This window comes from Halichoerus grypus, chromosome 5, assembly GCF_964656455.1.
Source record: "Halichoerus grypus chromosome 5, mHalGry1.hap1.1, whole genome shotgun sequence".
NCBI classification, from domain to species: domain Eukaryota; kingdom Metazoa; phylum Chordata; class Mammalia; order Carnivora; family Phocidae; genus Halichoerus; species Halichoerus grypus.
In genome coordinates, this window is record NC_135716.1 from 85,811,265 (window position 1) to 85,827,426 (window position 16,162).

Sequence of the window (16,162 nt, forward strand, 5' to 3'; positions counted from 1 at the left end):
GTGGCTGTTGCACAATTCTGTGAATGTACTAAGATAACTGAACTGTACAGTTTAAATGAATGAATTTTGTATTTGTGAATTCTATCTCAATAAAGATATTTTAAAATACGAACAACACAAATCTAACATTCAAAACTAAATTTCTAATCTTCTTCCCCAAATCTGCTCCACTACAGCCTTCCCCATATTAATTAATATCAACTCTTTCTAGTCAGGCAAAACACCTGAAGAGTCATTCTTGATTACCTCCCTCTCTTACCCCATGTTTAATCCATCTAGAAATACAGTTAGATCTACATTCAAAATAGATCCAGAATTAAATTACTTATCACTTCCACAGGCCACAACCTGGTCCAAACCACGAACATCTTACCCCAGGATTACTACAACAGCCACGTATCCCTGTTTCTACAGCAACCAGAATGACTTTTTTTTTTTTTTTAAGGTTTTTATTTATTTGAGAGACAGAGAGCACGAGCACACAGAGGGAGAGTGAGAGGGAGAAGAAGACTCCCCGCTAAGCAGAGAGCCCAATGCGGGGCTGGATCCCAGGACCCTAAGATCATGACCTGAGCCGAAGGCAGACGCTTAACCGACTAAGCCACCCAGGCGCCCCACAGATGACCTTTTAAAAACATAAATCATGGAGTCAATCCATAGACCATGTGACTCTTGATCTCAGCGTGTGAGTTCAAGCCCCACATTGGGCCTCGAGCTTAAAAAAAAAAAAAATCAGTTCACATCATTCCTCTGCTCAAATAGCTCCCCATTTCATTCAGAATGAAAGCAAAAGTCCTTACGATACCTATAAAACATTGTGATATGCCCCCCCACCATCACCCACCATAATCTCTGAGTTCATCTGCCAAATCTCATTGTAACTACTCCTTTCCAGCCACAAAAGCTCTTCCTTAAACTCTCCAGGCACCTCTAACCTCAGAACCTTTGTATTTTTCTGTTCTCTTTGTGTTGGAACATTCTCTCCTCACACTGTTGTTATCTATATTGCAATACCTCATCTCCCTACTCAAATGTCACCTTCCAAGTGAGGCCTTCTCTTACCACCTAATTAAAAACTGCAAACCCCTGTAACACTCTATTTCTCTTCCCTACTCTGTATTTCTATACAGCACTTCTAATATTTTTATCTTCTAATATATTTAATAGTTTACTTATTTTGTTTGTTGTCTCCCCTTTACTGGAATATAAGCTCCAAGAGGGCAAAAATTTTTCTCCATTTTGTTCACGTGCTGTGATCCCCAGTGCTTGGTACAACAGGTATTCAACAAATACTTGTTAAAAGAACTGAATGTAAACTAGGGACTTATGAGTGAATTCATCTTCATACTCAAAGAATCTGTATCTAGTCCACCTATATTACTCATTTGTATATGTATGATATGTAATTAAAAAGCTTTATGCCTATGGCAGTAATGTTATATATTCTACAGGTCTAACCTACATACCTGCTACAAAGGATGTATTACAAAGAAAATAAACAGTTAACTGTGCCAGCTGTTTTTAGGCTTTTGTGTTTGTTTTTTGTTTTTAGGCTTTTGGATTATATCACAGATACTTAGAACTATTACCCTGTGACTTATTAGGTAGGTATAGTATTAGGTAGGAAACCTAATTTGCTAAGTATCTGGCACTTGAGATACTGCTTTTATTGCTGGAGGTCTACATCTGTGGCTGACCTCTGTTACTTTTTTTAAAGATTTTATTTATTAAGAGAGAGAGAGCATGTGCACGAGCAGGGGGAGGGGCAGAGGAAGAGGGAGAAGGAGGAGGAGACTCCCTGCTTAGCAGGGAGCCCCATGCAGGACTCAACCCCAGGACCCCCAAGATCATGACCTGAGCCTAAGGCAGACGCTTAACTGACTGAACCACCCAGGCACCCCAACCTCTATTGTTTTAAAAAATAATAATAATAATTTTAAAATCTGTGCCAAAAAAAAGTAAACAGTTAAAGGAATAACTACATTTCAGAAGTCAAAGCTGCAGAAATGGTCCCAGACCCTCAGATTTGTGGAATATCAAGTATAAGATAGACTCCACTCCCCACGGACCAGTACTGCACCCTAAACTTTTTGTCAAGAAAACCCTTTAACTGGCTGGCTCAGGCACTAGAGCATGCGACTCTTGATCTTGGGGTCGTGATTCAACCCCAAGTTGGGAATAGAGATTACTTTAAAAAAAAAAAAAAAAAAAAAGCGGGTTGCCTGGGTGGCTCAGGTGGTTAAGCGTCATGATCCCAGAGTCCTGGGGTTGAGTCCCACATCGGGCTCCTTATTTGGCGAGGAGCCTGCTTCTCCCTCTGCCTGCCGCTCCCCGTTTGTGCTCTTTCTCTCTCACAAATAAATAAATAAAATCTTAAAAAGAAAGAAAGAAAGAAAAGCCTTTTATTATTTAATCCAAATACACCTCACATTTAGAGATTTTTATCTAGTCGTCAGCTTTCATAGCTAACATGTTTTCAAGCAAAAATATAAATGCCTATCAGAATTCAAAATCCAGGGGCGCCTGGGTGGCTCAGTTGTTGGGTGTCTGCCTTCGACTCGGGTCATGATCCCGGGGTCCTGGGATTGAGCCCCACGTCAGGCTCCCTGCTTGGCGGGGGGCGTGCTTCTCCCTCTCCCACTCCCCCTGCTTGTGTTCCCTCTCTCACTGTGTCTCCCTCTGTCAAATAGATAAATAAAATCTTAAAAAAAAAAAAAAAGAACTCTAAATCCACACAAGATAATCAGTTTTGCCACAGAAAGCAAAAACAAAAACACCCACAAAGATTTAAAATTTCAACATTCTGGTTAATCTATATGGCCTAATCTTAAATAAATAAGCAAGTAATGAAAGGTTTTCTGCATGGTAGAGAGTATTTTATGAATCAGAAAGGCTGTATAATATAGTGGCTAAGAGTGTACACCCCAAATCCAGAATGTCTGGACTGAATCCTGGCTCCACCACTTAATAACTCTGTAACTATTAGCAAGTTAATCTTTTAGTGTCTCTGTTTTCTCATCTGTAAAATGGGGATCATAACAATCTTCAAAGAGCTGTGAGGACTGAATAAATTAATATGTGCAAAATACTTGGAACGGTACCTGGCATACAGTAAGCACTTGATAAAAGTTAGCTATAAAATTATCACCATCTTCATGGTCCATCTAAGGATCCCTGAGTACCAAACTGAGAAACCACTGCCATAAATCAAAAACGGTAACTGCGGAGCGCCTGGGTGGCTCAGTCGTTAAGCGTCTGCCTTCGGCTCAGGTCATGATCCCAGGGTCCTGGGATCGAGCCCCACATCAGGCTCCCTGCTTGGCGGGAGGCCTGCTTCTCCCTCTCCCACTCCCCCTGCTTGTGTTCCCTCTCTCGCTGTCTCTCTCTCTGTCAAATAAATACAATCTTAAAAAAAAAACAACAGTAACTGCACTTTGCAAATCCTCTGCAACAATTCAATCCTGTAAAAAGAGAATTTTTTTGCTAGGCCATGTTTATATAATAGTTTCTCCTGTGGGGGAAAAAAATACCAGATTGTACTGAGAGTTCCTTCAAATGAGGTGGAGGGGGAAAAAGTAAGGGGAAGTAGAAGAAAAAAAGATTGGCCATTAAGCTGATAACTACTGAAGTGGGTTAATCAGTAAAGGTAGGGGTGGGATGTAAATATTTAGGTTGTATCAAAAATAGTTGAAGGGGGACGCCTGGGTGGCTCAGTTGGTTAAGTGCCTGCCTTCGGCTCGGGTCATGATCCCAGGGTCCTGGGATCGAGTCCCACATCGGGCTCCCTGCTCAGCGAGGAGCCTGCTTCTCCCTCTGCCTGCCACTCCCCCTGCTTGTGCTTTCTCTCTCTCTCCCTAATAAATAAATAAATAAATAAAATCTTTATTAAAAAAAAAGAAAAAAAATATTTGAAGGGACTTCTTAACAGATTTCCTGCTCTACAAATGATTCTATTTTCCTATATCCCACTTTTCTTCAAAAACTCACTTAAATTCTCACACCACCATCTAAAACAGACCAACCCATTCAATGGTTAGAAACAAGACAACATGGGATGCCTGGGTGGCTCAGTTGGGTAAGCGTCTGCCTTCAGCTGGGGTCATGATCCCAGGGTCCTGGGACTGAGTCCCACATCGGGCTCCTTGTTCAGCGGGGAGAGCCTGCTTCTCCCTCTGCCTGCCACTCCCACTGCTTGTGCTCGCACTGTCTCACCAATAAATAAACAAACAAACAAATAAATAAAATCTTTAAAAGAAAAACAACATGGAAATATCATGAACACAGTAATTTCCATTTTGTCCTACTAGTTCTTCAGAGCACTTGCTAATTCATTAGAGTCTGTTCCAATCCATCTGCCCCTAACTGGGAATTTCCAGCACTGTACCCCCAAAAAAGTTCTGCTGTAATTATTCTGGATACTCAGGATGTTAGGATAAAGACAATCTTTATCTACATCACCACTGTCATCATAATAAATAATTTTAATGTTTTGTATACGCTAGGACCTATGCTAAAATACATATGCTATCTTCTTAAACGTAGAGAGCAATTCTATGAGATATTTATTACCTCTACTTACAGATCAGAAATTGGGCTCACAATTTAAGTGTAGAGTCACCCAAGTATTAAAAGATGGAATTAAGGTCTGAATCTAGGTCTAATTCTAAAGTCTGCATTTTTCTACTTTTCCACATTGATTTCCGTTTTACCTTAAAAATGGGAGGGACAAATGAAGTAAAGAAATGAAAATATGGTTAACTGAACATCAAGTCCAGAAAGAGCCATATCTTACAAACAAACACAACAAAACAAAAAGAGCCATATCTTGAACTTGCTGACAACCATAGCTATCATTTCTTTCACTAATTATAAACATTTCTTCCTGATAAACAGAAATTAAAACAATTCAAGTTCTTGATTAATACACAAAATTATGTTGGCAAATATTTACTGACTGCTTACTTTGTGCCAAACACTATTCTAGTTGCTTGAGAAGACAGCACCAAAGAAGACCTAGCTCTGTCATCTGGTGGGAGAAGATACAATAAACATGTAGACAAACAAGCAATGTAATTTCATATACTGAAAATAATGTGAAGTGACAGAAGGCAATTGAAGTGACCACCTGGAATGAGGTCAAATAAGGGAAGGCCTTTCTGAAGAGGTAATACATGAGCTTGAATCTAAACGATAAGGAAACGGAATTGGAAGAAGCCTGAGAGGTAGCAGGCAAGGCAGATGGTGTAGGAACTTGTAGATCATAGCAAAAGAAGTTTAGATCTTAACCTGTTGCAATGGGATATCAATGGAGGATTCTGAAACACAGTAATGACATGTTTATGCTACAGAAAGATCACTTTTTAAAATGATGGCAATGAATGTTTCAAGACAAATTAAAAGAAGCCTGAATAAAATCAGTTAGAACCCACCCATGGAGTATATCTTCCAAAAGCCTACTTGCTTTCTCTAAATTATTTCCTTTAAAATGAACAAAAGTCTCTCATTACAACATTATGAAATAAAGGGTCAAATGAAAATATCTTTGGATGAGCTAACACACTTAAACTCACACTGAGGTCTAAACACAAATTACCAAATAATGGATGCCAGAATAAAAAAGAGAAGCAAAAGTGACATAAGGAAAACAGACACAAAGGCTGGTAATGCCAGAGACACCTATTTCACAAACTTGCCTAAAGCTGACTTAGAAACCGAACTCAAACTAAGATAATCCCAAGTGTAAAGAAATATGAAACTAGGGGCGCCTGGGTGGCTCAGTCGTTAAGCGTCTGCCTTCAGCTCAGGTCATGATCCCGGGGTCCTGGGATCGAGCCCCTCATCGAGCTCCCTGCTCAGCGGGAAGCCTGCTTCTCCCTCTCCCACTCCCCCTTCTTGTGTTCCCTCTCTCATTGTGTCTCTCTCTGTCAAATGAATAAATAAAAAAATCTTTAAAAAAAAAAAAAAAGAAAGAAATATGAAACTAAATGAGTCCTAATGTATAAAATATTTTCACTGTGCCCTTCATTACTCTCCTGAAAATTTCTCTCAAAAGGCTTTATTTACATTGAAATAGATGATGTTCATTAAAAGCAAACAAAATGACTACAAATAACCCTTAACCATTTTAGAAAGTTCCATTCCACTAGGAAAAAAGGAATCAAGTTTTTAGAAAACCAAAAGTATTTAACTACATAAACTACATATAATGCACTTCAAGTTATTTTAGTAGAGCAATGTATTAATATTATTTTAGTAGAGCAATCACTTTTTCACTCGATATATCAACAAGGGAAATAAGCTCGGGCAAAATATCAACAATTGTAGAGGCAGAAAACTTCTGGCTCCAGTATATCTCATTATTGCTAACTAGGAAAAAAAAAATTCTAATTGTCATTTGAAATCCCACAAGGCAGGGATGGGGACCAACTTAGTCTTGCAAATGATGTAACCATACAATTAAAGCACCAGAGCTCAAAGGCAGGAAATGTTAAATGCTTGTATAATTTTGTACAAATATTTTAAGACAAGAAAAGAGAGTATGTTCTCAGACTTACATGAGCATTTGCTACCAGGGTATACCACTGGTACACTTGGTGGGTGTACCAAGTACATTAAAGATTTTTTTCTTTTAATCTTGAAAACATTACTACAAAGTTAAATGTGGTCATTGGCAACTGATATGGTGGAGTCAAATCCTAACTCCACCCTTTTTCTGTGTAATCTTAAGCAATTTACTTAACATTTCTGGGCCTTAGTTTCCCCACCTGTAAATCAATTATTTAAAAAATCTACTTCTGGGGCGCCTGGGTGGCTCAGTCGTTAAGCGTCTGCCTTCGGCTCAGGTCATGATCCCAGGGTCCTGGGATCGAGCCCCGCATCGGGCTCCCTGCTCAGCGGGAAGCCTGCTTCTCCCTCTCCCACTCCCCCTGCTTGGGTTCCCTCTCTCGCTGTGTCTCAGAGACACTCTGTCAAATAAATAAATAAAATCTTTGAAAAAAAAAAATCTACTTCTTAGGGTTATTTTAAAGTACAGTGAGACATATATGGTAAATGGCAATAAAGGGTTGGGCACATAGCAGATACTTAATATGTGAGTCTTTGATGATGACTGTTATCATAGTTCATATTGTATGTTCTAATTTTACTTCTTGGAAAGAAAGTAACTTTGATCTATTGGTAAATACAGGTAATCTTGTCTTGGTTCTACAGTCTTTTCCGTATGTATTACTCAAAGTGCCACAAAACATCTCTACCAACAGTAACTTTATATAGACAAATAGTCTGAAGATTGGGGCCTATGATTTTGTAAGTTTTGTCCATCTGTTCCCTCAAAGGTAAACACAAATCAAAACACTATAGGGGCAATGGCAGAAGTGGAATAAGAGTAACTGGATGATGGGTCTTACTGGTGACATGCCATAGACAAGAAGCAACGGGTTAACCCTCTCTTCTCAGCAGGAAGCAACAACGACTTCTCCACACTTACTCCTAAAATATTTGAAATGTTTTGGAGACAATCCATGCTTCCTGACAGTTTAATATACCTCTTTTCTGTAGTAAAGAAGCAAAGTGGAAAAAAATCCCCGATGGAGACAAAAAAGCAGTAACTGGGGAAAGGAAGTACTATATATTCAAAAAGCCCATTTCCCGATTTCCTGTTTTGATTACCTATGAAGCCAAACTTATTTCTTTAAAAAGGTATTTCGAGTGACTGAAAAGTAGCTGGACATGTTTTACATTTTAAGGTATGAATGATGATACTGACTGCAGTTATTTCCGGTCAGTAGCAAGAAGCCCGCATTTTATTGCAGCAAACACAGGTACAAGGAAACCTCCCAGGTGGTCGCCTCAGCTCTACGTGGAGCTCCTGTTACTTCGTAACATTCACCCAAGTGAGGCCCTTCTTATAACACATCACGAGTTTTAGTTCAGCGTAAAATAGAGTGGTCCAACATATTCCAACGAAGTGGATTTGCTACTGCTTAAACCATAGCTTGTCTATCATCAAGAAAACCAGAAATCATTAGCACGTCAAGGCCTATAAGAAATAAACGGACGCGATAATTTCCGCGAAGGTTCAGTAAAGACAACAGCACCTTACAAGGCTCTTAAACAACACCTAAATCTCTAATGATCTGGGCCCAACGGCCCAAGGTCACACACACACACACACACACACCAAGTCAGTAAGTAGCTAACAAAAAATCCAAGAAATGATGAGCCTCCTGCAGTTCAGGACAACTGTGGCTAGGAATGGAGTCTGGGTTTGGGAACACTCGCGTCAAAGCTTTAATGTGAACAACGCCAACCGAATGCAGTGGCTCCGTGGGAAAAACCCAGGCGCTTCGGGAAGGATTTCCTTCCATTTCCCCAGTCTTCCCTTCCCTAGTCACCCCCGACACTCACATCTCCGGAGCCACTTCATCCAATGGTAGACGATAGTAGTGTGGTGTTTCTTGTTCTCTATACACCAAGACGACAAGCCTTGAATAGATTCCATGGTGTTAGTTACCGACTGGAATTTTCGATCCAACGAGGACTCCAGAGCCCCTGCCGAAGTGGCCGACGAGGAGGAGGCCTTACTGCTGCCTCCGCCGCCGCCGGCCGCCATCTTCCCGGTTTGCACAAGCGCTGCTGCTCCTCTGGCGGCGGCGGCGGCGGCGGCGGCGGCGGCGGGAGCGGGCAAAACAATCACTGCGAGTGCGTGGAAGCCGTAGGTGGGGAGGGAGGCCAGGGGGTGGGGATGGTGCACGCGCTAGGCTCTTCTAGAGGTAGGACGGGAGGACCAGCTGCTGGGCACGCTGGTGGCTCCTACACGCTGTAAGGAAGGGCTGCGGGTATCGAAGGTTTATCAGAATTGTTCAAGGGGTTGTGTTTAAACCAGTCAATAATCACGGAAGAAATGCGCAGAAAACAGATCCTGCAAAGCCTTTCAAAACGCCTGGCCCCGAAACTAATGGTTTTACACTCTTCAGCTCTCAAAGCTAAGGCTCTTCCCCACTCCTATCGCCACGCTCCTGTAAAGGGTGGGCGTTAATATCTTAAATTTAATACTACCCGATTGCCCCTTCAGTTGCAGGAATCTTTCTCCTTTAGCTCCTCTAGCACAGAAAAGGCCCAAGGCTACCTAGTGAGGATTTTTTTTGCAACGCAATAGCAGCAAAGGGACAGCAACAGTATCGCGCACGCGCGGCTTCGCCCCGCCTCCCCGCTTCCTTCTCAACCTAGAAAGCAGAGGGAGGCGTGATGGCGGGGCAGTCTGACCAATCAAAGGACTAGAACGAGAAGCGCGCGCAGAAGCCCGCAAGCCCCAAAGGCCAAGGAGGCGCTACGATTATTTGTGCGCTTGCGCAGCAGATCAGCGTGTAGCGGGCTAGGAGGAAAAACCGGGAGGGAGGGTGAGGGAGTTGGTCAAACTAAGAAGAGGTTGGGGGAGGGGCTTCACCGCTCCGCCCCGCCCTTTACGTCCTAGCGAGGTCTCCCTCTTGGGTCTGTCCAGCTCACACAACAGGCCGGGTAATTCCCACTGCTCAGAGGTCACTGTTACTCTCTGGCAGCTGCCGCCGCCGCCGCCGCTAATTCCTCGGGGCATCGACGCGCGACAAAGTGGCTGGCAGCCATCTTGCAGTGCCTCAAAAAGATGCGCATGCGCCAGCTCCAGCGAGCCATTCACTACGCAGACTCCCAGATCAAACAATATTTTACACTCCCCTTGGACGATACCATTCACAGCCAGTAGGCTATTTGGATTATAGGAAGAGGAAGTAAATGAAGTGAAACGAAAAATTTCCTAGTAGAAATTTCGAGACGAGGAAAGAATAAAAGGGAAGATGTGATCTCACTTTTGCCGGTTATAACAGTCTTACAATTGCATAATACATTATAGTTTAAAGAGCCCTAGCTGTCTATTATATTGATTAGCACAACCTAGATTAACCATTCCATCGTATCTGCCTATGAAAATCCTCTGGGCAGATTTGGAGGCTCCTGTGTTCCACTGAGCACATGGAATTACTGTATTTTAAGTCTTTTACCTCTCCCCAGTGGACTCGTTGTTTCTTGAGGCAAGGAACCTGTTTTGCCAAGCTCATCTCTAGTATTCATTCATTCATTCATTCATTCACTCATTCACTCATTCAACAAAAAGTTGTTGAACGTTTTGTGCCAAGTATAGTTCTAGATACTGGGAAGTATAACAGCAAAACAAACAAAAATCTCCTACCTGTGGGGCTTAGTAGCGGGAGACCATAAACAAATATGGTCAGGGAGTAATAAGTTCTATGAAGAAGTATGAAGCAGTTTAAGGAAGAGAGAGGATATTGTGTATGAGATCCTATATGGGAAGGGAAATGGTTTGGTGATCCAGGAAGGCTTCTGGAAGGAAGTGACACTTATCTGAATGCTGAGAATAAGGTAACCAAGCAGGTATGGGGAAGGGGGAGAAGAACATGCTGGCAGAAGGAACAGCCAAGTGCAAAGGACCTGAAACTATGTCTTGACATATTCGAGGAAGAAAAAGGAGGCCGGCGTGACTGGAGAAGAGTAAGAGAGGGTACAAGTAGCAGAATATGAGGTCTGAGGTGAAGGGAGAGAGTTCATGTAAGACCTTGAAGGCAACTGTAAGGATTTTGGCTTTTAACTTTGAGATGGGGATCCTCATTAAACAGACGAATTTTGGGACGCCTGGGTGGCTCAGTCGGTTAGGCGTCTGCCTTTGGCTCGGGTCATGATCCCAGGGTCCCGGGATCGAGTCCTGCATCAGGCTCCCTGCTCCGCGGGGAGCCTGCTTCTCCCTCTGCCTCTGTCTCTCTCTCTCTGTCTCTCATGAATAAATAAATAAAATCTTAAAAAAAAAAAAAAAAAAGCAGACGAGTTTTAAGTAGAGAAGTTACATCCCATGTAACTTTTTAACTGGTTGCTATGTTGAAAACAGACTTAAGAGCCACCAGTCGAGGAGGCTATTGGAATAATCCAGACAAGTAAATGATGGCTTGTACAAGAGTAGTACCAAAAATATAATGAGAAGTGGTGTCAGATCCTGGATATATTTTGAAGGTGGAGTCAAAAGAATTGCTCATGGAGTTAAGGTGAGTATGAGAAAAACAAATGAGTCAAGTATAACACCAGGTTTTGTGACCTGAGCAACTAGAACAGTGTTTCTCGGTCTTTTTTAATTATTGTTGCCACCAAAGATCCTTTTTAAATATTTTTTCCTAATCACCCAGCTCACATTGAATTTTATTTTATTTTTTTTTTAAGATTTTATATATTTGACAGAGAGAGACACAGCAAGAAAGGGAACACAAGCGGGGAGTGGGAGAGGGAGAAGCAGGCTCCCCACTGAGCGGAGAGCCCGATGCGGGGCTCGATCCTAGGACCCTGAGATCATGACCTGAGCCGAAGGCAGTCGTAATTTTAATGCCACAGATACATATGTATGTCTGTTTATGTGCTTTTATTCAATGCAGAGTTAAGAAGTACTCAAATCTTTGGGGTGCCTGCCTGGCTCAGTCGGAAGAGCATGCAACTCTTAATCTTGGAGTCATGGGTTTGAATCACATGTTGGGTGTAGAGATTACTTAATGAATAAATAGGGGCACCTGGGTAGCTCAGTTGGTTAAGCGGCTGCCTTCGGCTCAGGTCATGATCCCAGGGTCCTGGGATTAAGCCCCTCATCGGGCTCCTTGCTCAGCAGGGAGCCTGCTTCTCCCTCTCCCTCTGCCTGCCTCTCTGCCTACTTGTGCTCTCTATCTCTGTCAAATAAATAAATAAAAGCTTTAAAAAAATGAATAAATAAATATTTTTTTAAAAAGGACTAATATCTTTAAGTTAAAAATTAAAAATTTTAAAAGCTATTAATATTAAAGCTATTAATATTTAAAATCTTTATAACTGCATTTGCTGAGTAAACTTTAATGTAATAATTTATTTATTCATATAAATTGTAATTTATGGCCATTACATATGCAAATTAGTGGTTTACACAAATACATAATAGCAATGTAATCTTTTTTTTTAAGATTTATTTATTTATTTATTTGACAGAGAGAGACACAGCAAGAGAAGAAACACAAGCAGGGGGAGTGGGAGAGGGAGAAGCAGGTTCTCCGCGGAGCGGGGAGCCTGATTGATCCCAGGACCCTGGGATCATGACCTGAGCCGAAGGCAGACACCTGATGACTGAGCCACCCAGGCACCCCGCAATGTAATCATTTATTAAATCATTGAAAATTGTGGGGCACCTGGGTGGCTCAGTCGATTGGCTTTCAGTTCAAGTCATGGTCCTGGGGTTCTGGGATCAGGCTCCTTGTCAGGCTCCTTGCTCAGTGGGGAGCCTGCTTCTCCCTCTCCCTCTGCTTATTGCTCCCCCTGCTTGTGCTCTCTCTCTCTGCCGAATAAATGGATAAAATCTTTAAAAAAAAATAATAAATCATTCAAATTTGTTTATATTCCCAGCAAAACAATTGAAAAAAATTTTCTTCAAAATTTTTAATGAATTTTAAATTTTTATTTGACATGAGAAAATTACTAGCTAGTCATTCAGATATTTTTGACATTTTTTCCTTCTCAGCATTTGACAGAGTTAATGATGAACTGAATAACAAAAGTAGAATCAAATAAAATACGAACTATTTTTATTTGCTCCTCAAAGCCCAAGTCATATGCAAAAGCACTCAGAATCAAACGTGATATTCACAAGGCACTACATGACAGCCAAAAAATCAGGTATAGACCCACTTCCTGTGTTCAGAACTTCAAAATTAAGGGAAAGTTCTCCAGTCACAGCCTCAAAGTTTTGTTAGCATTGACTTGGCATACATTTTGTATATCTTCCATGAACTCAATGTCATTGTTGCTTGTGTCATATCCAAACAAATAGAGAAATTAAATAAGGAATAAGATTGTGGGGGGTGCCTGGGTTAGTTAAGTGTCTGCCTTCAGCTCAGGTCATGATCTCAGGGTCCTGGGATCGAGCCCTAACATGGCCCCAGGCTCAGCGCAGAGTCTGCTTGTCCCTCTCCCTCTTCCTCTGCCCATCCCGCCCTCCGTGCACAGGCTCTTTCTCTCTCTAAAGTAAATAAAATCGGGCGCCTGGGTGGCTCAGTTGGTTGGGCGACTGCCTTCGGCTCAGGTCATGATCCTGGAGTCCCGGGATCGAGTCCCACATCGGGCTCCCTGCTCAGCGGGGAGTCTGCTTCTCCCTCTGACCCTCCTCCCTCTCGTGCTCACTCTCATTCTCTCTCTCGCAAAAAATAAATAAATAAATAAATAAATAAATAAAGTAAATAAAATCTTTGAAGAAAAAAAAATATTGTGTTGGGTATATTTGAGTTTTGGAGAGTTACAAGCCACCATAATATCTAAGACTTCATCACCCAAGAGCCAAATTTTTCCCTTTTGTGGGGTGACATTGCTCCCATTGAAAATTCATGAAATAGGGCGCCTGGGTGGCTCAGTTGGTTGGGTGACTGCCTTCAGCTCAGGTCATGATCCTGGAGTCCCGGGATCGAGTCCCACATCGGGCTCCCTGCTCAGCGGGGAGTCTGCTTCTCCCTCTCCCGCTCCCCCCTCTCGTGCTCACTCTCTCTCTCACTCTCTCTCTCAAATAAATAAATAAAATCTTTAAAAAAAACAAAAAAGAAAGAAAATTCATGAAATAGAAGTTTTCTCAGATGGACCAGGGGAAGAAAGATGGAGGAGCAGTCCTGTGAGAAATGAATAGGAGTCAGGATTTCAGTCATGGACAGCTTGAGTTTGAGATATCAGATATATAAATGGCACTAGGTATAGGAGTCTGAAGTTCATGAGAAAGATTTAGGTAGGAAACATCATATTAAGAATTGTCAGCATTGGGGCACCTGGGTGGCTCAGTCGTTAAGCATCTGCCTTTGGCTCAGGTCATGATCCCAGAGTCCTGAGATCGAGCCCCGCATCGGGGTCCCTGCTCCGCGGGGAGCCTGCTTCTCCCTCTCCCACTCCCCCAGCTTTAGTTCCCTCTCTCGCTGTGTCTCTCTCTCTGTCAAATAAATAAAATCTTTAAAAAAAAAAAAAAGAATTGTCAGTATTGGGCGGTGCCTGGGTGGCTCAGTCGGTTAAGCATCCGACTCTTGATTTTGGCTCAGGTCATGATCTCAGGGTCCTGGGATCAAGCCCCACTTTGGGCTCCTTGCTCCGTCGGGAGTCTGTTTGAGATTCTCTCCCTCTCCTTCTGCCCCTCCCCCTGCTTGCTCTCACTCTCTCTTCTCAAATAAGTAAAAATAGGGGCGCCTGGGTGGCTCAGTTGGTTAAGTGGCTGCCTTCGGCTCAGGTCATGATCCCAGGGTCCTGGGATTGAGCCCTGCATCAAGCTCCTTCCTCTGCGGGGAGCCTGCTTCTCCCTCTCACTCTGCCTGCTGCTCTGCCTACTTGTGTTCTCTCTCTCTCTCTAAGAAATAAATAAAATCTTTTAAAAAATAAGTAAAAATAAATCTTAAAAAAAAAAAAAGAATTGTCAGTATTGGAACTTCCGGGTTGGTGAACTTGTGGAGATTTGGAGAGAGGCACCCAGAGAGGGCAAGGAAGTTTCGTGCCCTTCCCCATCCCCGGCCCTGTGCATCTCTTCATCTGGCTGTTCCTGAATTGTGTTTTTCTGTGACAAATGGTGACCTAGCATGTTACCCAGAGAACTTTCCAAAGAAGTACCAAAAACCCATCTGATGTCTGAAGAAGAGTAGAGGAGACTTGGTGTCCAGCAGAGTCCAGGCTGTGTTCATTACATGATTCATGAGCCAGAACCACATATTCTTCTCTTTAGATAACCTCTTCCAAAAGATCAACAAATATGAAACATATCTGGTGATCATCAATTAAATGTTTTTCAAATTTAATGTATATGTATAATGTATAAGGTGAATGTACAAATCGTTCATCCATACCTGTACATGAGCTATATTCTTCACAGCAACAGAGCTCAGTTAAATGCACTAAGTAGGTTACCATAAGGTGTTTAAGATAAAATTCCTAGGACGCCTGGGTGGCTGAGCCAGTTATGCAGCTGCCTTCGGCTCAGGTCATGATCCTAAGGTCCTGGGATCGAGTGCCTCATTGGGCTCCTTGTTCAGTGGGGAACCTGCTTCTGCCTCTGCCTGTGACTCCCCCTGCTTGTGCTCTCTCTGATTAAAAAATAAAATAAATTAAAAAATAAGATAAAAATCCTTCTACTCAGATTTTCTCTTAATATAAGTGCTTGTATGACCTTGTCTGTTACTTTTGTTAAAGTCTGTATGTTGCATTAAAAAAAAAAAATGTCAGTATTTAGGGGTGCCTGACTGGCTGGAAGAGTGTGCAACTCTTGATCTCAGGGTTGTGAGTTTGAGCTCCACGTTGGGTGTAGAGATTACTAAAAAAATAAAACTTTAGGGGCACCTGGGTGGCTCAGTCGTTAAGTGTCTGCCTTCGGCTCAGGTCATGGTCCCAGGGTCCTGGGATCAAGCCCCACATGGGGCTCTCTGCTCAGCGGGAAGCCTGCTTCTCCCTCTCCCCCTCCCCCTGCTTGTGTTCCCTCTCTCGCTGTGTCTCTCTCTGTCAAATAAATAAAATCTTTAAAAAATAAATAAATAAATAAAACTTTAAAGAGTTGTCAGTATTAAAAAAAAAAAAAGAATTATCAGGAGTAAAGCCATGAAATGGATAAGGTTCCCTAGGAAATGAGTGGGTGTAGATAGAAAAGAGGTCCAAGGACTAAGACATAAGGAGCAAGTTGCAAAAGAGATTAAAAAGGGATGACCACTGAAAGAAGAACCCAGAGAATAATATTCTGAAAGAAGTAATGAAGGGATGCCTGGGTGGCTCAGTCAGTTAAGCGTCTGCCTTCGGCTCAGGTAGTGATCCCAGGATCCTGGTATTTAGTCCTGCATCAGGCTCCTTGCTCAGCGGGGAGCCTGCTTCTCCCTGCCTGCCACTCCCCATGCTTGTGATCTCTCTCTCTAGCTCTCTCCCTCTCTCTGACAAATAAATCAAATCTTAAAAAAAAAAAAAAAAAGTAATGAAAATTTTTCAAGAAGGGAGGACCAATCAATTGTCAGATGTTGCTGTGTAGGTTGGGTGAGGACTGAGATAACCACTGGATTTGGCAACGTGGTGATCATTGGTGGTCTTGACAAGGACTGTTTCCAGGAAGTGA

The 16,162-nt window shown here is 42.3% G+C and overlaps 1 protein-coding gene across 7 annotated transcripts in view; it reads right to left on the minus strand.

The window, feature by feature from the left end:
* RPRD2 (regulation of nuclear pre-mRNA domain containing 2) overlaps positions 1-9,475 on the minus strand; it is a 93,404-nt gene extending 83,929 nt beyond the window's left edge. For 3 of the 7 annotated variants that reach the window (XM_078072485.1, XM_036098328.2, XM_036098330.2), the window contains exon 1: positions 8,407-9,474. In XM_078072485.1, coding sequence (XP_077928611.1) covers positions 8,407-8,611 — 205 coding nt within the window. In that variant the 5' untranslated portion in view covers positions 8,612-9,474. Of the gene's footprint in view, positions 1-8,406 lie in introns of all 7 variants that reach the window. The other 4 variants (XM_078072488.1, XM_078072486.1, XM_036098329.2 and 1 more) reach the window with 3 other exon arrangements.
* Between the last annotated feature and the right edge of the window lie 6,687 nt (positions 9,476-16,162).